The sequence below is a fragment of the Lepisosteus oculatus genome, chromosome 7 (assembly GCF_040954835.1).
Source record: "Lepisosteus oculatus isolate fLepOcu1 chromosome 7, fLepOcu1.hap2, whole genome shotgun sequence".
Lineage (NCBI taxonomy): Eukaryota > Metazoa > Chordata > Actinopteri > Semionotiformes > Lepisosteidae > Lepisosteus > Lepisosteus oculatus.
In genome coordinates this window covers 12,593,180-12,616,263 of record NC_090702.1, presented here as the reverse complement: position 1 = coordinate 12,616,263, position 23,084 = coordinate 12,593,180, and the positions used below count along the sequence as shown (strand labels likewise).

Sequence of the window (23,084 nt, the reverse complement as noted above, 5' to 3'; positions counted from 1 at the left end):
AGGTACAGGTATAGGGTGCAGCCTGCGCTGTTGTTACAGTATAGCTCAGCTCCTGGTCTGCTTTTCACCCCACTCACCTCCAACAGACTGTCCCCCACCAAGGCCACCAGCAGCCGGTGGCCATTCCTCTCGCGCACCAAAGCCGCGTTCTCCGAGGCGTACATGCAGGTGAAGTCAAACATGGCCACGTCCGGCTGGCCATAGTGGTTGATGGCAAAATCCAGCCTGGGCAGCTGGTGATTGGTTGAGAAGTCGGCAGCCTCGCGGGCATAGTTGAGCAGAGCCTCCTGGTCTACGTTCTCCCGCGACAGCAGCAGCTCCGTGTCAGCATAGTCCTGAGGAGGGGTGACGACAGATGAAAGACTGCGGCTGGGATTCTTTCTTACCACTTGTGATTCAATCTCCATCAGAGTATTCAATATCTGAGACATTTACTTTTAGTGGACTACTGAACAGTTATCAGATTCTCCATTAGAAATTCTGACTATAATCCATGACTAAGTACAGTATCAACTGGGTCTTCAACTTCTTCAAAACATGAGGCTAGTAAACCTAAACTGCAAACTGCACCTGTTGGCAACATCTTATTGGACTCAAATATAGCGATTTGAGGTTCACACTGAAAATACTGTTCAGTCATTTGTTGTGACCTAACCAAAGGTCAAAATGCAGCCACAAGAAATAGTAATAAATAAGCTCTTTACATCTTCAAGTGCTTTGAGATGATTGCTTTTAAAGTCATAACATTTAATGACACGGGAGTTTTCTTAAAAGGGACATGAAAAGGGCATTCCTTTCCTGTGACTACAGGATTATTCACGTGTTTTCAGGGTGTTTTAGACTACATTCTTAGTATAGTCTGCAATTTTCACAATCCCTGCTTGGCAAGGAGGAAGCACCAAATGTATATGCTTTATAGCCTGAAGACAGGATTGTGCTTTTGGGTTCTGCAGACAAGAATTTACAGAGCAAATTGCGTGTCTACTAAACTAGACTAAAGCATTATTTGTATCAGCCTACCCAAATCGTCTCACAATTAAATGAACTGCAAAGACAGAAGCATAAATGCACATAAAGGAAACTCAAATGGTGTCAAACATTTGTAGAGGGAAAATGCACATTTGGAAATTCCCATAAGCACTGTGCTATTGTTTAATAACTGTTCTGTTCATGTTTGTACTAGCATGTCTTTTTCATGAATTGGTTCCTTCTACAGTTTTGGGATGGGTGGATATATAATACGTTCACTCTTTTAGGTCAATAATCTAGTATAATGATATCCATACTCCATGGATCAAAACGAATTAACAACAGCAGCAGTGATCCGGCAAAAGACGGGTCTTACAAAGCCAGATTAATGAATGACTCTAACCTTTAGTGTTTTGAGAGAGGTTACTTGCTATTTTGTCCTATTAAACCATGACATAAAAGTGAAAGATTCCAAGGTACCAGCTTAGCAAAGTAATTTAACATGGATTCCTAAAACCTTTTGTATAAAAAAAAAAACTTTCCTTTCATCAGTGCAAAAGTGTAGCCATGAACACTTCTCTGCATCTTTCTATTTTTGTAGTTTTTTTTTTATGGTCTGTACTGCTACTCAAACTAGAACTTTACACTGCAATATCTCACACATTTTTGTACATTGAAATCACTTATTTTCTACAGCTGAATGTCATTTAAGCTACCCCTGCAGCACGTTACGCAACGGTTTTGTGGCTTGGGCTTGAAATACACTTTGAGACTGGAAATTATTTTAAATTATCCTATTTTTTGTAGTAAATATACTGCCTTTTACAAATTTAAAATTTTGTAAAATTCTGATTGGTTTTAATCACAGCCCAAACAAACTTTAGCTCAATAAATTCAGTTTAGTACCAGGTAGCTGGTATCAATGTGGACAGTTGTCTCACCTCAACATAAAATGTCGCTAAAATAAAAGAAAGAAAATTCATGGATAAGCATTTTGAAAGAGAGAAAATAAGAATACTAGTTTAATGTGCCTGATCATCTCCAACTCTTTTCATTTAGGTTGAAATTGTTTATCCAAGCGCCAGAAGCATTAGTGCTACACTTGGAAACAATATCTGCTACTTTATGGGTTAAGCCAGTTGCTGATCATGTCTCTTCAGCCATCCTGCATTCTGGCACAAGATAAAGAGGCCCTGAGCTGGAACCATGCATTTCTTCACAGAGCTTTTCACAGGGTTTTGAAATGCTCATTAAGAAATAGATATTTTGGCATCTATTAAAAAGGACTAACGTGGCATGACAACACTGGTGTCTACAAAACCCATCTCTTCGTGATGTTCCATTGGCTCTGAGCTCCAGTAGCTCTGAAAGGTAATAAAATGGCATTTGACACTGTCTGTGCTGCCCTTTATGTTTTGCATACTTAAATATTTCAATTACTATTAACTACAAATAGTTTTGCAACCTCCTGCCTGGAACACTTCGAAAATGTAACTGCATAAAAAATCTGTTACAATAAACAACTATACCTTGTGTCTGGAAGATAGATTTTCATACATGTCTTTTTAATGCCTTGGAGTGTATGTACAACAGATAGTATGGGAAGGGGGCAAATTCTAATTATTATAATTCTGCCAGGCAGCATTTTGTTCTTAACAGCAAATGATCCGGAACAGTATTACCTGTTACATTAACTAATCTGATGTCACCCAGACATCTCTCTGCCCTGCATTATCCAAAGACCTTTGATCACTCACATGCAATATGACTCCTTTCTCCAGCAGACTCTGTTTTTTGGCAGTCATGACGAAATAGTGTGTGTCGTCCTTGTAGTAGACGATATTTTCCAGGTCAATTCCTACAATCAAGGGAAACAAATTTATTTTTCTTGCTCAGTGGCCTTCATACCTTACTACAATTCATGACGCAGACTGCATAAGGAAATGGAACAGAACAGATCATTACAGTTTACAAACGTACACAAAAGTTTCCATTTCAGTACAAGAACTGGAAACAAGCCAGAAATTAAGCAGTTGGCAAGAATTATTATTTTTAAGTCCCATTTTTAACCTAAAAAATTTTCATTGTTACACCAAACTGATCTCTGTATCTGTGGCTACGTTGAGTCAGACATTTATTCAAGTCTAAGATTCATGGGCTCCCAGGAGGCACAATCAATAAAGGCTTTTGACCAGGTGCAGGCTAATTCCATGATGCAGGCATTGCGGTCTGAGCTTGGGTTGCTTCACTAGCCAACTACCCAAGGACTTGAGGACTTGAGAAGGACTACCGAAGTCGATGCACACAACTGGCTGACCACTATCAGGAGTAGGGTTGGAGTAGTTGACCACAGCTCTCACAAATCCCAGCCACACAGTGACCTCTGCACTTTCTACTTGCTTGCAAACTCACAGTGCTGTAGGGATGGGCCTCTCCTTCAATCAAAACTAAATTTTCCCAATAGGGGATTTCGTGGCCTCTGATGCTTTAAACAGATAGTTGTTCAAAGGTGGGCAGGTCAGAGGAGTCTGCCTACACTTCCTCATTCTCCCCCATGGGCAGTCGAAGGGTTTGTAGAGACATGAAACACAGAACTGGAAGGACCTAATTGGGTGGGTACAGAACAAAACATGTGATTCTAATTTTAAAAGAAAAGATTATTTACAATATTCTTCCCAAGTAGCTCCTACAGTAAAACATCTCACTAAGGCTCAGACTGGTTCAGATTCAACTGGAAGGACCTAATTGGGTGAGTACATGACAAACATGTGACTCTTATTTTAAAAAAAGATTTACAATATTGTTCCCACATAGCTCCTACAATAAAACATCCCACTGAGGTTCAGACTGACACTATACTCAATACATTACCAGGCTTGCCTACGGCCCATCACTGACTGGGGACCTACAGGACTGAGTGTTGGCAGTGTCAGATAGAGCATGGACAGGAACATCAAGAACTTTGCCATTTATTTTACATAACTAAAAGCAGCTAACAGCTTAGACAGTATCTTGAAAGCATGTCACCTTCATTTCCTCAGACTGTCAGTCGTGGGCTTCTGGTTAAAAACTGGAAAAACCTAATTACAATGACACCTAAGGGCATTTAAAACCCAAACCCTGAAAATGCAGAAAATGTAATAGTGTTGAGCCCTGATGTTTCACGATATAGAACCTAGATCAACCACACAGGTGCAAGAAGCTGTGTACGCAATATAGAACAGCTACATGACCAGTAAAGGTTAAGTACAGTAGGAGAAGCAAAATGCCAATAACATCAGTATGCAAAGATAAGTACCTTTAATCATATGTTAAAAGAGACAGGCAGGACTACACTGGGAGAACAGGAAGAAAACTAAAGGAACTGCATATATTTAGATGGGTTACTGATACAGGGATACCAGCTAGCAGAACGCTACATTAGTCTTATTTAACAAAAACAAGGACTTGGGCCAGAAAAAGAATGTGTCGTGCCATTTAGAATGGGCATGTTCTGTAGATGATGTTTATAAAAAGATAGGAGAAGCATGTCAGGGATGAGTCACAATGAGAATAAATCATAAGAATTATAAGGTTACCACATTGGAGGAAGAAAAGTGACAAGCCACATTAGAATAAAGGGATGATAAAGGATATAAATGAGGCCACATTTTAAAAAGGTGAATGAGATGATGCAAGAACATCCAAAAACTGTTAATAGTGGATTTAAATAACTTTCAGAACAAAACAATGGGGGAAAAAACTCTAAGAATTGCTACCACAGAAGCAGTCACAGGATGAAGTAAGAGAACAGAGAGCAGTAACTGAGAGACGTTGGTTTTCTTGCTGTTAATTGTTAGTATAGCACTGGTCCTAGAGGAACACCTTCAGAGACACAGAAGGGTGAAGAGAGGGTGGTCAGAGAAGCAGAAAGAAACAAACAAGAGTGAGCAACAGTCTCAAAAAGCATTCGGACAGAGGAGAGAGTAGCAGAAAGTACAGTGACGGAGAGCAAAGCAAATTCTGTTGAGTACATGGAAGGGATACCCAAGTAGAAAGGTCAAAGCAAGGAGAGGTCTGAGGTGACCATGCATAGCTGATGAAGACCTTGTTCAAGAAGCTTTGAATAAAAAGGGACGTCATGAAATGGAATTAGTTCTGGAGGGAGGGGATATGTGAAGATCTTTCGAAATTACAAATAAAAAAACAACACCAACACTACCTGTAATTAACACCAACCAAAGTCTTGCACCAAGCTGTTTTCAATTAATACTAACCACTCAGAGTAAAATGACTGTATGTTTCAGTAAAAAGGGACATTAAAATATATTAAAAGGACTTAGCTGACCTGTAGCTTCCCGCAGGTCCTGGAAAAATTTCTGGTTGAAGATGAAGGCCACCCCACTGATCTCTTCCACCTTGGCTTCGGCAGTGGTGTTGCGGTTGATGAAGTTAGCCGTAATGGCAATGGCCAGCTTCCCACGAAACTCCTTCCTGCGAAAACCTGTGAGGAGGCAGAGCAGAAGTGAAAAGATAAGCCACACAACAACACGAAAGGCAAAATCACATAGCACTTTCCAGTGGACATTATTGTAATCAACACATAACAAGCAGTTTTTAATCGTAGAGAACCCATTTTAAATGCAAATATATTACTTCCTATATGTAAAAAGCTGAACCACAAGTATTAATTGAATGTTTTAAAATTTGACTTGGGTTGACAAAAAGGAGGGATTTTTAATAATGCAGAAATGATCAATTTCTGCCACTTTTCTCACATAGCAGTAACTGAGGCCTAGTGAGGTCTCACACTTATTTTGAACTGACTGAATCAAGTGCTCACAGACAGGTTTTCAGGGATGTTAGCCGGTTATACCTAGTGTTACATTTGGTATTTAGACATATTTTCCAAACACAAAGAACTGCCATTAAGCAAATTCATAAAGGTTGCATATAAGATTGAGCCCATCATACCACTTTGAGTCCAGTAGTTAATGGAAACAACATTCATTTTTTGAAAAAGGATCCAGAATTTAGCCCTCAACCACCCACCTGGGAATACTGTTCCAGATACTTAAAAATCTGTATGTTTTGACTCTCTGCCCTTATTTCACCTACAGTGAGACTTACTCAAAGTCTGAATGTCACAATATCTATACAGCTTTGGATCTTATACAGTAATGTGAGAAAGAAAATACACCCTGTTAAAAAATCTATGGTTTTACATATGAACATATGAACTTCACCTAATCCTCTCAATGTCCTAACCTCACGTGACAAATAACACACACATTTTACTTTGTCATTATTTATTAAAAAAACAGCCAACATTCAAAAGCCTTGTGTGAAAAAGTAAGAGCGCCCTGCTTCCTTATCAGTTAAGAAGGTAATTAGAATCAAGTGCTGCTAAACAAGTGTGCATCATTAGTGGATTATCAGGTTCAGGTTTGTGGAAACACATGACATCAAATGATGTCTGTGATGGTCTTAGAGAACAAATCATTGCTGCTCATCAGTCTGGGAATGGTTATAAAGCCATTTCCAAACAATATGAAGTCCATTACTCTGCAGTGAGAAAGATCATTTATAAATGGATAAAGTTCAAGATGGTTACCAGTCTACCAAGGTGTGGGCGCCCCAGCAAATTCAGACCTAATGTTGCACCTACTTGTTGCAAAGAACCCCCAAAGTTACATCCAGGCCTCTATCAATACAGTAGACATGAAAGCTCATGGTTCTACCACTAGGAAAAAACTGAAAAGACTTCCACTTTGTGGAAGTAACCAGAAGAAAACCCCTTCTCTCCAAATAGAACACTGCTTAGGTTTGCCAACAGCACCTGAATGAACCACAAGACTTCTGAAACAATGTCCTCTGGACAGATGAAACTAAAGTGGAGCTGTCTGGCGATAATGCAAAAGCAGTTTTGTAGCAGAAATGGGCCAGAATTCCTCCCATGCAATGTGAGAGTCTGACACACTCTTAGAGGACACATTTACTTCAGGTAATTGCTCCAAAAGAAGATTCCACAGATTACTGAATCATGGGATACATTTACTTTTTCCACACTGAAATGTGTGACTACTGAATATTGGCTGATTTTGTGGTGTAATAAATAAAGTAAAAATTGTGTGTGTTAACTGTCACATACTGTTAGGACCTGGTGAGGACTAGATGAAGGTCAGATATGTCTTAATATGTAAAACCACATAACTGTAAGGGGGTGTACTTTATTTTTCACATCATGTAATTGAACCAACTCTCCCCTCCATATCCATTAATATACACTGAAGAAAGTTTCTGTCCATAAATGACAGAAATCATTCTTGTTTTTTATAATTTCTATAATTATTATATGGTGACCAAAACTGAACAATATTCTAAGGTAATTTTATCGTAATTAACCTTAATCATAACATTCATGGATGTAAAATCCATAGCTTTTGCGATATAAATATTGCAGTTTGTGTTTTTTTCTTTCTTTACATTGCCATGATAACTAGAGGACACAGAATAATTATGTAAAACGCCATGATTCCTTCTGTTTGTAGCTTCCAGCAACTTTGAATCACCCATGTGATTTATGTAATGGAAATTTCCACTACAAGCATGGATCATTTTGCACTTATCAGTGTTAAAATTCAATTGTCAAATGTCAGCCCACTTTTCCGCTAAGTCTTTGCAATTCCATTGCCACTACTTACATGTTTGCCTCACCCACTATTTTTATGTCATCCAGCAAATTGATAATAGTTAATATAGCAAATTTAACTAGTTTGCTAACCTTATCAGAATCACAACTGTACTGAAGATTACTAAGCAGAATTCTTGCTCAGAATGCATTCAAAAGGATGTTAGCTAAAACAAAAAAACTGAAGCACTTCATCTAAACCAATTCCATCTGCTGTCCTTCACTGGCCAAAAACAAAACTAACAGGTCAGACCTGCTAAAGTAGGTTAAGTTTTTAAAAAATACAAAATATCCCTAATATATCATAGTACATTCACCCCCTCAAACTTGTTTATTTTCAGCGTGTACATTACATTTAAAATATGACATATAGCACAGATCCAAATCATATGACTGACTCTCAAATTACCCCTCTATTGATTCCTGGAATCTCGTGTAACAAGAACTGGATTTTTACAAGTCAGGCTTCATTCTTTCTGTCTAACGCACAAATGAGCGACCTTGAATCTCAACAAACATAAACATTTATATTTGACAAGTGTAGTGTCTAGAGTTCAAGGGATAATAAAAGAAGGGCAACATTTATAACACTGTTTTTATGCAAATATTTTCAGTCCTCACCTCAGGGTTTACACATTTTGTTATTATAATTGAATAATCCCCATTACTTAATGGGGCCTTTTCATGTACGTTACCGTAAACAAGAGAATTCATGTTTGAAAAAATACTACATTTTAATATTTATAAATCATGGGAAAAAAGTTTAAAATAGTACATATATTTTAATTACCTTTAATTAAATAAAGCATAATATCAATTTATAAAGAGCTCTTTAGTAAAATAGTAAAAATTGAAATGTTTATACTGTACACTCTGTATATGCATAATGCTAGCAATTGTTTAGGATATCCATTCACATACATATTTTCACTGCCCTAAAGTGACCCCTCTCACCTTTTCCTCATCTGATATGGTGTTTCACATTTAAAGCATTTTAATGTTTAATTGGGATGGTCAAAGACACAAGGGAATTATTTGTATTTTATATGCCTTAGGTCACTGGGTGGAACACAGCTAGGTGCAGCCTGAACAGACTTTGAGCCCCAGTTGTCAAGGCAGTAAGAAACATACCAGTGGTTATACCACTTAACTTACTCAGTGTAGTTAAGAGCAAAGCAGTGAACTCATGGACAAGGTCAGACAATGCATGAAGCACAATATAAAAAAATTAGATGTGGTAATATACGTCCTGCTAAACCTTAGGTCCCCTTATATCTCTACCTGGTAATGTGTTTCTTCTTCCATCAGCCCCAATGATGACATCAAACTCTAACTCGGAGACAGGGTGTGTTTTTGGGTGAACCTCTGCCCTCCAAGCTATCCCTGCAACAGACAGAAAAAAAAACAGACTTCAGATCTATCTCTGAGGGGTGTCACGACCTCAGAAACACTAACATTATTAAAAAGACTACATAAATCACTGTTCAAAGTGACTGCTTACTGCTGTGACGGAACACACAAGTATGTGAAAGTTTAAAAACATTCAACAGTAACAAGTGATTCAGAAAGTTAGTTTGCATTGCTATTTCATGTAATCAATTGCATACTACAAACTACAAATTAACTACACTTAATTCATAAATTGACAAAAATGGGTTATCTTTTACAGCATAGATAACTGTATATTTCTAAAATTACATTTAAGCAGTTTTTACAAGGTTTAAATCCTTTTGTCTCTATATATTTTTAGGATGTACATTTGATGGTTACATGAAATTCTAAGCAAAATGAGTATATTTACTTCTCACCTGATCAGTAAGATCCCCTAGACTGCAGTGCTTGTAAATATATTTGGGGACTTAATGCTGCAGTTCAGTTGAACTGGACAAAATGAGTTAAACACACATAGGAAACTGGACTTTAAACACACACAGGAAACCCATGGGGGTAGAAGCACCTCATGGGTTTTGAAAATAGAGCCCAAACAGTACAACCATTCTCAGAATGGAGATGGAAAACAGTTCTAACCCAGTTCCTTCCACAAGCCACTGTTTTGGGGCCGCAGAGAAAAATATATGATGTTTGAAATAAAATATCAAACTTTTACTTCAAAGGCTGAATCTCATAGGTTTTGCATCACAAACTAATTTCTTCAACTGACGAAAATAACACAATTATGTGCAACTTTATATCTTGTGCCCATGCTAATCTGTCAGATAGTACTGCTGTCTCACTGGCTTTTGTTAGAAAGACACCTATATTGCATTGTGACATTTTACCACATATATGTTGATATACATGATTTTCATAGAATCTTTACATGGACTTAGCTGGGATCTGGGAAAATGACATCAAAGGACCACAAAATAATAGATTGGGTTACTAATTTGATCTACATGTTGCATGTAACTTGAAATACAATTTTTCACTGAATGCTCTGTGTCAGCCTAATGGCAACACTTTGCGTTAGAAACACTGCAGACAAAGTCAAACATGTATTCACGCAATCAAGTCTCCTATGGTGTGAAAATGTCAAAATATTATACATTCTTATATAAATATTAGTCTCAAAAGACCCTGAGCACTTTTAAAAGTAATTTTGCAAAGAAAAGCCATAAAAAGCCTTTTCTTTAGAACTTGAAATGGACATCTGAAAACTAAATAACCATTTTGAAGAAGATCAATTTTTCCAGGACCACATCTTCAATGTATTAGGAGCCTATGCAATAATTATAACCTAGTGCAATAAAAAAATGACAAGAGTAATGAAATAAAAAGACCAACTGCACCAACACACTCTAGATTTATTACATCAATCTGAGAACCCACCACCCTAGTGACCCTGCAACAATAAGTGACACTTAAAAGATAAGTTCATCATACGGGAACCTTCAAAAAGGGTAAGCCAGCCATTCTCATTGGATCAGAATAAAAAAAGCCTACTAAAAAGGCTGCTGAGAAATGTGAAAGAAAAAAAGTAAATGTGAGCAATGGAATGTAAAGTGACATCAGAAACATAGGCACTACATAGTAAAAATGTACTTTGAAAAGAATACTCACTCTCATTCTCCTGGTCTTCAGGGGGCTCAATGAGGCCCCTGAATTCAACATTGACGTGAATCTCAATGCCCAGGATCAGTGCCACTTTCAGCAGCATGAGCTGGAGCTGCCGAATGCCTGAGAGAGAGTGATACATACAAGGCATGAAGTCACATCACACTTCGCATTCACATAAAGAACCATCGAGGCTTTCCAGCAGATAGATTTGTGATAAAAGTGTGGATTACAGATGCACTACAGAAAGCACACTGACAGGCTGCATCACAGTGTGGTATGGCAACTGCAGTGCTGCTGACTGCAAAGCCCTACAGCGGGTGGTGAAAACTGCCCAGTCCATCACTGGGGTTACCCTCCCATCTATCCAGGACATTTATGACAGACGGTGCTTGAGGAAAGCTCTAAGCAAAATCAAAGACCCCACACACCCCAGCTACAGACTTTATGATCTGCTACCATCTGGAAAACGGTACCGGATCATTCGGGCCCGGACTACCAGACTCAGAGACAGTTTTTACCCCCGCACTATCAAACTGTTAAATTCCCAGCCTCTCTCACTCTCACCTCACCTCTCACCTATGATCTGAACCTCACAGTGCCTTCTTCCTTTCTTTCTTACCAAAAACCCAAACACACATTGAAAATCTACCTCTACCATACATGTCAAAAGCTCACTCCCCATAATTTCTATCCCTTTATTTCATTCTGTTGATGCATATTTTTGCACATAACCTGTTACCTTTTTGTTGTTTTGCACATTGCCTGTTGTTGTTTTTTTTGCACATCGTCTCTTGTTGTTTTTTGCACACTGCCTGTTGTCTCTGTCTTTCTTTTGCTACACAATTGTATTGTTGTTTTTTTCTCTTTGTACTACTTATGTCTGAGAGCTAGCTAAATAGCATTTCGTTATACCATATACCATGTATATGAGTGTAATGACAATAAACTTGAACTTGAACTTGATAACTCACAGCCAATTATTCCTAGGAATGTGCAAATTTTCCCCATTTTCATTATTGAAGAGAAAACCAAGAAAAACAGGGGACAAAAGGCCATTTACAGGGCCCAACTCACTAATGTGGTCGATGGAGCCGGCACAGAACTTCCCATAGAACTTCTTGGCTCCCAGCCCCCGCAGGTCCTGGATGGTAAAGGGCCACAAGTGCAGGACGTTATTCCGTGAGAAGGCATCCCTCTTCTCCAGCAGAACGACTTTCGCTCCAAGGAAACCAAGCTCAATAGCCGTTCGGAGACCACAGGGACCAGCGCCAATGATCAAGCACTACCAGGTCAAGCAAAGAAACAGGAGAAAATGGAAGTTCTGTTAAGTAACTTAATCGCATCACTAACAGAAAGGTTGCTCTTTTAGGACATTTGAACAAAAACAGAATATTACAATCTGAAAATGCACTCCACGTTAATTTTACCTTTGAGTTAGCACAGGCACGTCCCTTCTTGTAGTCCTTGTGGCTCGCCCTCTTGTCAAGTTTCGCCCAGAGCGCCTTGGCCTTCCAGTAGTTGAGCTTCGATTTGAGTTTGTGGTAGAAGACGCGATAGTCGCTAGGCTTTAATTCCAGAAAGTCGCACAGTTCTTGAAAGGCCTTTAGTGTTCCTTTACAGGTGGTCGCCTGGACAAAGCGATCAAACAGGACGTGGGCCTGGTTCACCCTCTCTCCCCCTGCGCCGCCATCCCCCATGACCAGAGGTCAAGACGCCCCCTGCAACTCCTGCAGGGGTGCCCAGGGTCTGCCCGCCTTCTCTCTCTCAAACTCTCCTGGGCAGTCTTCCCCCGTCCACCATCATAGGTCTGGAACACAAAATACAAGAATAAATCAAACACAAAATTCTGGCTTTGCTTAACAAGTCCCCGCGCGAAACCCAAACAGGAAAATAAACTCAATAATAGTCCCTCACAGGCACACTAAAAAGTCACATGAGTCCAGAACACCCTTATTTCCATCTTTTTCAGATGAAATTTTTTCATTTCAATTATTTCAAATTATTTAGAAGGGAAAAAGCAGGAAGTAAACTATTGAGGATACAATATTTGAGCCACAAAAAAGTCAGGAATCTCATCTTTAAAAGGCTTCGTTCTTAGAACTATCTTAAAATGGGAGCACTCCAAGTGAAAAAATGTGGAAAATTAGATTTCACCGAGACTACTTAATAACATAACAGCTTATCTATAATAATTTGATTAATAACAAAGCACTTTATCAAAGGCCAATGAACAAAAGCGTTCAACGGGGCTGATATGACCTAAATCTTTACTTCTGTCATACATGATGATATAAATCAAAACGCAAACACCTTATTTGAGAAGAACAAAAAGGGTAAGGTGCAGAAAGTAACTTGCCAGCAAAGAAAAATATACTGTAGACAATGACCTTGCCATCTTATCTAGCATTTGAACAGCTAATGACAGGAAATTCATTAGAACACAGTTTCCCACAGAACCCAAACAGGATACACACAAGTGCAAAGGTAAACTCAAAACACACTGACAGGCAGGATCTGAAATCACCGTTACATTTTTTGGTTTTGCTTATTCAGAAAAAAGAAAAAGCAGATGTATAATTCATTTTATTTATACTGCAATTTAACTCCATTTGACAATGCATTTCAGATATTCATGCTTTCTCTCAAATCAGCTCATATGATACTTTTTTCTGTATTGTCAAATCCTAGACTGAATACCCTGTTTCCCTGTTAAATCAGCAACAGTTTCTGCAGAAGATGTTTTAACAAATACTTCACTGAATTTCTAAATCTCCGCTACCACAACACCAAAAATCAAGGCCTATGCCTACACGCTTTTTGAATTTCTTCTCGGTACAAATAGTCACACCTAGAGTGCTTTCTGCAGAAGGACTGCATCCAAACCGTTTAGTCACACAGCAGGTCTCTTAATTTCCTGGTTCTCGTTGCTATGCAGAAACACACAACACAGGCAACTGTGTCTCAAGAGGGATTCACAAGCCTCAGCTGGAACTATTTAATCCTCTATTGACGAAACTAAAGGTCATATCTTTCTTGTGTCAAACAAACGGTAAAATTCTCTTTTATTTCAATGCTGAGTTCTTGATATTATGTGACAAACTACCTAACATTCACAAACCACTCCCGAAAAATTTTAGTGCTGCAATATTAGCAGTATCCAAACACCCGTTTATAAAACTAGACCAAAAAAATAGAATTTGTGAAGCAGTTGTGTACTGGGGTCCTATTCCTTTTTTGAATCTGTGTTTTGTTGAAGCACTGTAAAGGCCAACAGCCTGCTGGGAAAGGGCAGAGGGCAGAAAGCAAGCTGAGGAGGGCAGCGTCAGCAGCAGAGTGGGATGGAGTCAGCCGGGGTAACCAGTTGGAGGCAGCGACCCCTGTGTCTCGCCAGGAGCCCGTGACCTTGCCGTGCAGGAGTGCTGTGCACTGTTCTCCCCCCTTGATCTCTCACCAGCTCTCACAAGCACTAGGTCTAGCAGGAGGAGGGAGAGGCACACATGCAGAGTCCTCTCTTGTGCAAGGACAAAGGCAGCTGTAGAGAGCCAGTAATTCTGAGCTAAGATGGGCTAAGTGGTGATTCTTTTCACAAAAACCTAGAACTGCCAATAATTAATTGGTGGACACTGCAGTTACTACTGTATCCATAAAAATGACATTCTTGAAGAATAAATGTCATAAAACCCCTATGAAAAAGACACCTTTAAGGTTTAATCTGCTATTAGCAAATTTACTAATCCTCAAGCAGTGTGTGAGGTGCTGAAGTCTTCTGTTCTTACTCAGCTGTAAGTCATCCTGTTATGTTCTATATAGTTTTCTGAAATGTTACACTAGAGAAAGATAACTCTATGCTGCCCACCCCCAATTTGAGTTATTATTCCAGGAGAGCTCGTAATCACAAGCTAATTTATTTCAGTTTTCTATCTGAGGCATGATTTCAATTTTTTCTTTTAGCTTTAATACGGTTTAATGGAATTTGTAATTGGCACCAATTCTGTACCAATGTTTAAGTTTTGTAACTTCTCTAATACAGTTTTTAGTTGTCACCAATTGGAACAAACTCTTAATAAGCAAGTTTGGGGGTATAAAGAAATCAATTGGTATGCTGGAATCACTGAAAATATGAAGAAAGATATTGCCTGTTTTTGCCAAGTCTGGAATTCCAAAGACAAAAGTTTAACAAACATGAACAACAATTAACTTGATCGATTATCACCAGATTTAAAAGCTCACCTGGAATGAGAATTCACCGATACTGGGGTCTATAAAAGATCAGGATTAGGAACCACTGCAGTATGTTCAACTCATAGTGTCAGTGTACATACAGACGTGCACATTTCCAGACTCATCCCTGATTACTGCACCCCTGGGGCTCACACCACCAGTGTGTTCCCCCATCAGGTCCTTCTGTTTCAGGTAGCTGGGTAGGGCTACAGATTCATTCTGACATTATGGGACTCCTTAGATGCAAATGACAAAGCCTGTAGACCATTAGGCCTGCATGTTTCCTCAGGTACCACACCTGCATTTCTCAAATTGCTGTATAAATGTCACAGTTACAGAGAAAATAATGTAGTACACCAAGTTATGATAATCTAATACTAACAAATGTAGACTACAATAACGGACGCTGTCACCAACAGGTCCATTACAGAGGTGTCAAACTGCCAATTACAGGGAGAGGGCATTTAAAAATGTATTTTAAACCCACACCATCTCACCATCTTAGAATAATTTTTAATCTTTTTTGTAATCAATAATAACACAATTGTGCATAGTATTTCACATGGGGCATTGTTTTATAGGAAAGTTAGAAAAACAGTCACCTATACTATATTAATATTGAATTCCTGAGTATGACCAATTTAAACTTCACATTTCAGATGTTGTGAACAAAAAAAAATCACAGAAATCTTAAACTGAATTTTAAAAAACAAATAGCACCAAGTTCAATGAATTAATGAACTTGTTACTTTTCTGCTAGAGACCCCATCTGTAGGATTCCCTTTGGTGTCACTGTTCAGCATCAATCAAACTTGTCTAGAAATCCTTCCGAGCACAATGTTCTGGTGAGGACAGTTACAGTACCTATTTTATAAAACAATGCAAAGGTTTTTTTTTATCACAAAAGTAATGCCGTTTTTTAAATCCCTGTGCTTAGTACGTGTTAGTTACCTTTTCTCCCACAGCCTCAATTATGCAACAGAATCTTTAATGAAATAATTTACTCAATGAGACTTTTTTCCCTAAACAACCAAGGATTTAATGTTTGATTCTATTGAAGAAATACAAATGTTCAAAGGGTGCAGGTTTAACATTTAAGGTACATCAGGATTTGTACACTGTTATAATAATAGCTACATTTATCTATTACCAGACGCACACATACAGTATGTAGCTGGACTCCTTATTCACATGCAGAAAAGAGCTGTTACTACAAAAAAACAAAACAAAATAAGAACCACGAGAAGTGAAGGCACCATTCATTTAACTTAGGCTTACATTTCATCACATACTTCACAGATTGGTCCAGGTACATTTTTTCTGTACACAGGGTTACAAGTTAAAAGAGGTGTACAGGTTTTCCAGCTTACAGTATTTTGTGGGACATCAGTGCAGATAGAACTGCATTCATGTACACTGGCATGGCAACAGCTTAAATGCCTGCTCACCCCCTGCATATCTCACAAGAACCCAAAGTACAATTTGGTCTCCTGAAGCACAATTACCAGGAAATACCCGTTTAAAATTATTTTAACTTCCCTGTCCCTAAAACACCGCATCAGATTCACCAACATGTGCGTGTACTGTACTTTGTTCCAGACTCCCACAGTCCACTGAATACAGTGCCCCCTGTTCAGTTATCAATGCATTCGTTCTATTTGCATCTTGTGGGTTTTTTCCCCAGCAAGCTTCCAATGCTGAATTTCATACTAAATGTTTACCAGCAACAGAAGTACTGTATACGTACATGGTTGTCAAGTAAAGTTCAGGAAAAAGCACTTGGCTGTACCAGATATCCTGAACTCAAAGAGGAAGCAGTAAAGTAAAAAGTAGCTCTCTCATTAAATACACTCAAATCTCAGGCTACAGAAATCCACTGCCTATCCAAAGTAACAAGTTCAAGGTATAAATTAAGCAAACGAAGAGGTAATGAACCCCAGGAAATGTTTGGTTCCCACAGGTTTTTATAACTGATTTTATAATAGAAGAAAAAGATGAGGGAATTAAAAGTGCTGTGCTGTCCCCCACACAAAGCCAAGACTTACTGTATGTCCTTTAATTCCCTTTTCTTATGGACACAGTGCTTTCTTTGTCTTAGAAACAACAAGCTGCAATTTTTTCAGACTCTTGGAGCAGAATTACATCGTACTCCTACTAAAAATAGCAGAGCTGATTACATGTTTGAATATGCAATGTACATATATTACGTACCACAGAAATGTGAAAGTCATTTAAAAAACTAAAGCTTATACCATAGGTTTAACCATACAACTTAGCTGTTCTTTTTTTTTGTGTAAGGTCACATCCTAGTGCAAAAAAAAACATCCAATATCTGTTACTCAAAACCAAGCCCTCAAATGCACTGTAAAAACTAAAGCCTCAAAGAACTACTGTATAAACCAATTCACTGACAGCTGCTCTCTCCCGATTACTGTATGATCAGGTAATGTCAAGCTACCATTGGAGAAGTAAAAGATATCCAGACAATACCCAACAGAACAGATTAACCATGTCATCAACTGGAAGCCTTTAAGACTGAAGGAAAAATGTTTAATCACAAAAGTGTTTTTACAATATGCTCTGTAGAGTGAGGTAAACATCACAATAGTTCAGGTGGGTAGCTGCGTCAGCATGCGTAGGCTGCAAAGGAACAAGTAAAAGGTTTATTCCATGCTGAAAAAAGGGAGATAGAAAACACAACGTTTCGGCCGCGGAGCCTTCTTCACACCGGAAGAAGGCTCCACGACCGAAACGTTGCGTTTTCTTTCTTCTTTTTTTCAGCATGGAATAAACACCACAATATATACTTTAACTTTAAGTTCTTAGAGCACCCTTCTAAGTAACAATTTACAAATATAAAATTTTCCCTCAATTGAGGATTCACTCATTCACACACTGTTACAAAGTAATTTGCAATATCAAAGAGAAACAGCGAAACTAAAGAAGCTTTGGTTTTCTTCTGGCCACGATAACATGTTTCTGAAAGTGACATTATTGTTTTTTTGAAACAAGCAATGTAAGCATTCCATTTAATTATAAATAGAAATCCTATTCCTGTTTCCACAGCAAGGACCACAGATCAGCCTATGAGTTAAGTCTTTGTCCCTTTGGCTCCCAGTGGGTGGAGTGGGAATTCAGAGTAAAAAATGAGACAAACCTGGAACGTACTGTAACTCAATCCAAGCACTGAGCATCAGAGTAAGCTTTCAAGGTACCAAGCAGGCACAGTGTTGAATTCTCTAAATACAGCTGCATTATCTGTTTAAACTAATATAAGCTTAATGCTGTGACATAGGAGCATTGCATTTTACATCTAGCGGCAAATAAACCTTCAGACTGGTGGGAAAATCAGAAATGATGTATAGACAGGCACTGAAAGCAGATAACAGGATTAACTCCTGGAACAGTCAAGGACACACTGTACTGTACACTACATCATTAGCAGCTCACAGCAGCTGTGCCTCATTCGGGTGTTCCCCTTAGGAGCACTTACACACATATCACTCTCACTTGCTCTTCGTAAGACATGGAGATTCACAACTGTTGTTTTTTATTCATCCAACAGACACGCAAGTCAGAACCTATCCCTTTATGTTGCTATAAGTACAACAGGTACTTTGAGCAGCCATGTTCCATTAGGGCTGGGCAATATGGCCTTAAATGTATATCACGGTATAATTTAAAATTTTGGACACTAACGAACATCACAACAGATTTTTTTCCTCATAATTTCAATAGAACATGCTTTAAAAGGAGTACAAGAGATAGTAAATTTTTATCACTGGAGTTAACTATTAGGTTATTATTAACTGTTGGTAAGCTACTGTGTTGTTCCTTTAGTATTTTTGACATTTCATGTTGAACTGAAGTAGAGGTCGACTATTTTAAGAACATTTTTATTTTGCAGAACTGAAACAATACAATAATCTTATGAACATGAATTAAATAAGTACTTGTGTAATACTTCATGTAAATGTCCTATAAATACTTTTTAAAACAAAATACAATTACAAAAATAAGTTAAAAAAATATTCAAGCATTCTCCACTTATTGGTGTTTGCAGACGGGCACACTGAACACGTGGGTTTATTTTCACAGAAAGGGGAAGAGGACGCCGTGTGTTTTTATTGGCTGCAATGACCTCCGATGCACCATAAACCGCACGTCTGAACCACCGAAGATCAATAATTCTGAACCTATCAAATTTCCAAATATCAGCAAGATAAACATTTTCAGAATTATATAATTGGAGCTAAAATACGGCAGAATTTGAAACTATGATGGGTCAATAGTAAAAAATTTCCAAACCCCGTTTCACAACAATGCTGGCGGCGCAATCTATGTAAACATCAACATCTATTATCTACCGTTATAAAAGGTATAGCCAAATCAACTTTTCTACCAGTATACCGGCCCTGTGTTCCATACAAAAGAAGTCTATCACGTCTTAACCATTGGCTCTACAAAAACGTGCTAAAAATCTTGCTCCAGAGGCAAATAGAGAAAGAAGTCTCATTACACAGCACTACTGTATTTACTGTGAATGGAATGCTTTAAAAGCCTTAATGTATTGGCCACCAGTCAAAACCAAGGCCTATTACAGTTGTTCAAGGTAATACAAGCTCATTATACAACATTACATTTAAACATTAAAGCCAAGAACAATCTTAAGCTTTCCATGTTCCAAAAATAAGTAAAGCTTGTGTACCTAAAAACAGTCTAGATACTGGTGTGCTTCAAACTTTGGATTGTTTTAATCTTTAGATGGTGATGAATGCAATCTATAGTTCTTTATCAGGAATTATCCACATAAAATGTATCAAACATATTATCAGAGGTTCATCTATTAAAGGGGAAAGATTTAGGTGTGTAGGCCTGCCATTTGTGGTAGTTTGTATTGTCCAGGAACTGTCTTTGTTCATCAATGTTGAATTAGAAATGATATATCTAGATTTTTTTTAAAAAATAGTATAATTTTAATTAAAACTTGAAGCCACAAATTGTATGGGTGAAAGAAGTCAAAAACTGCAAATAAAAATAAAAAATGAAAACGTTGAATATGTAGGCATTTGTCCACCTGACTGAATATTTGTTGGAAACACTTTTGGCAAAAATGTCAACTGCAAATCTTTACCAACAAGGTCACAACCAACTTTTTGCCAATTCTTCCTTGCAACCTTGCTCAAGATTTGTCAAGTCTTGCTGCAGATATACAATCAGATTCAAAACAGGACTCTGGACCACTCAAGGACATTAACTTTCTTCTTGTTAATCCAAGCCATTGTAGCTTTGGTCTAGTGCTTTGGTTCACCGTCCTGCTGAAAGGTGATTTCATACATTTTTCCCTTCAATGCTGACAAGTTTCCCAGTCCTTGCTGATAAGAAGCAGTCACACAACATAATGCTACCACAGTGCTTGACAGTAGGGATGCAGCTGACAGTGTGTTGAACTGTGTTGGGTTTGTGCCTGATGTAACACTTTGCATTTAGAGCAGATTCACGCTAGTGAGTCATAAAAGAAATTCCAAACATATTAACTGCGTTCAGACAGAAGGCACCACTATTAATATCAGCCAAGTCAAAGATACCATGGCCCCATCTCACATGGTTGTGTCATTATGCTATCTTTATGCCGTCTAAGTCCATACATTTTCTAATGTTTTGGTCTTCATTTTTAATACCCTAGGAACCGTCTCAGTTTTCATTTGAAATCTCCTTAGCTTGACGAATAACAAGGCTAAAAAGCTGATGGTAAAAAAAAGAAAATGATGCATTTTTCCACCCCTCAAGTCCCTCCCATAGTTACAAGAGACAAATTCATAAAGAGTATTAGATCACAGCCATGTTGCTTTGTATCTTTGCATGCACAGAGATGCACTGCATCATTTACCATAAATTCCTGGCAAGAACAGTGTCCAAAAGTGCCTAGGAAGAAGTTGCCATTTTAATCAGCAACTCAGGACTTGCAAACATGGCACAATTAAAACATATTTTTTACAAACACAAGTTATCTGCCTACAGTATGTGATCCACGGATGTTTCTTTCTCTTGGAGAAGTGACAGTAGAAATGTGACTGGTCTGCCCTCCTTCAGTGGTAAAATACACTTAGGAATCAAACTTAAACCACTTAAAATATGTATTTTTTCATATTTAGGAGGCAAGTTAATAATTATAATAATAATAATTGCTTACACTTATATAGCGCTTTTCTGGAATCTCCACTCAAAGCACTTTACAGGTAATGGGGACTCCCCTCCACCACCACCAATGTGAAGCATTCACCTGGATGATGCAACGGCAGCCATAGTGCGCTCACCACACATCAGCTAATATCACCTTAATATTACAATAGGTATTACAGTCATTCTCAGCTGACAGTTCAGATGTACAGGTAAGTAAGGAACGTTTTGTTAGGAGACCTGTGACAGGAGTTTGAAACAGCAGGCAGATCCTGCAATGGCTCATTAGGTTGCACTTGGATTAGCCAATCAAAAGCTAAGAAAGCAGTGCTGGCTTTCTGACTCACAACGGGCACACCCTGGATTCAAACAGATAGCCCCCAGCCTTCTTAAGAAAACACAGTAATTGCCTGTGATATCATCAATCCTGCCTTTACAAGTTAATTGCAACCAGCTATCATCTCACCCCACCCCAAGTCCTGATTAATTTGTGGAGGCTTCCTCGCTAATTCTTGCATTGCTTTCATTATGTGCTAACAGCTGTAAGTGGTTTGCAATACATTGTACATATTGCTACCATCTACATTCTTTTCAAGAAACATGCAAGACACTCCAGAGATACCCATGAGACTGTGCAAAGGTCATTTACCAGTCTTTCCATCAGAATCCAACACATCGTTCTTGTTAATACTGCTGAAATTGGAGTAACTTTCCAGCCACAAAAAAAGAATAAGAAAAATGTAATTAAAACGTGTGATTTTAAATGGTTGTCTGCCGTTATAAACACTGTTTATGTTAAGAATCACTTCTTTTCCTTTTTATTAGAGGCCCACCAATGTTGATTTTCCCATTTTGTTTTCTTATCAGAGCTTGGCTGTTATTGATTTTTTTCAGGTCTATACCATTAATTCTCCTCCATCCATTTTTCACAACGCCACTTAATCCCAATAAGAGATGAGGCAATGTGGACTCTATCCCACAGGCACAAGTCACAAGTCGAGACTTGCACACTGGACAGGATACATTGAGTACAGAAAAGACATCAGAAACCAATATTATAATTAAATATGGATCTCAGATTCCTCTAGTTTCCACTGATGTACTAATCTCTCTTCAGAACCACTCCATTCATTTACAGATTTCACCTCTTTATGCTTATTCCCTAAATTTCCATCTGCATGAACAGTTTCACACCTCCTGTGCCCATTCCCAGATGCCATTTTTTCTGTCCTTCGTCACTGCATTTCTCTCTACCTTACACCTGAAGAAGGTGCAACAACAAAAATATATTTTACCATTTTATCATCTTATACTATAAATATGCTTTTGAGGTGAAACTGGGCATTTTGACCTCAAGTGACACACTAAATTGAAATTCACTTCTTGCATGAAAATGTATATTCAGCAGTTACTGCACTATGTTTTAAGCAGTGCAACAACAGTATAAAGAATCCATTATTGTTTTAAACTTTTTGAATGAAATAGTTAAACTGAAAGGGAACGCCCTACTTCAGGATTTGGGGGCGGTGCGGTGGCTCTGTGGCTAAGGATCTGCGCCTGTGGCTGGAAGGTTGCCGGTTCGTATCCCATGGCCGGCAGCGAACTCCTACTCTGTTCTCTGTTGGGCCCCTGAGCAAGGCCCTTAACCCCAACTGCTCCGGAGGTGCCGGTATAAATGGCTGACTCTGCACTCTGACCCCAGGCTTCTCTCCCTGTCTGTGTGTCTCATGGAGAGCAAGTTGGGTTATGTGAAAAGACAAAATTCCCTAAAACAAGAAATTGCATATGGCCAATAAAGTGATCTCTCTCTCCCTTCAGTGTGAGCTATCTGGAGCAGAATGATCAGAAGGATACTGGGTACTGAGCAGACTGAACCAAAGAAACCTCAGTTCTGCTTCCTGTGCGATAATGTGTCGGGCAGTTAAATAATTTCGGTAATGAGAAGTAATACCCACCCCTTGGACTGATTACCTGTGATCCTCAAGAA

At 38.5% G+C, this 23,084-nt stretch overlaps 1 protein-coding gene across 28 annotated transcripts in view; it reads right to left on the bottom strand.

Annotated features, from left to right (window-relative positions):
- The window catches only part of mical3a (microtubule associated monooxygenase, calponin and LIM domain containing 3a), a 140,295-nt gene that overhangs the window by 66,712 nt on the left and 50,499 nt on the right, over positions 1-23,084 (bottom strand). For all 28 annotated transcript variants that reach the window (XM_015353158.2, XM_069192169.1, XM_069192163.1 and 25 more), the window contains 7 exons: positions 12,124-12,503; positions 11,771-11,978; positions 10,700-10,816; positions 8,921-9,022; positions 5,297-5,452; positions 2,727-2,827; positions 78-335 (listed from right to left, as the gene is read on the bottom strand). In XM_015353158.2, the coding sequence (XP_015208644.2) occupies positions 78-335; positions 2,727-2,827; positions 5,297-5,452; positions 8,921-9,022; positions 10,700-10,816; positions 11,771-11,978; positions 12,124-12,393 (1,212 nt within the window). In that variant the 5' untranslated portion in view covers positions 12,394-12,503. The remainder of the gene's footprint in view (positions 1-77; positions 336-2,726; positions 2,828-5,296; positions 5,453-8,920; positions 9,023-10,699; positions 10,817-11,770; positions 11,979-12,123; positions 12,504-23,084) is intronic.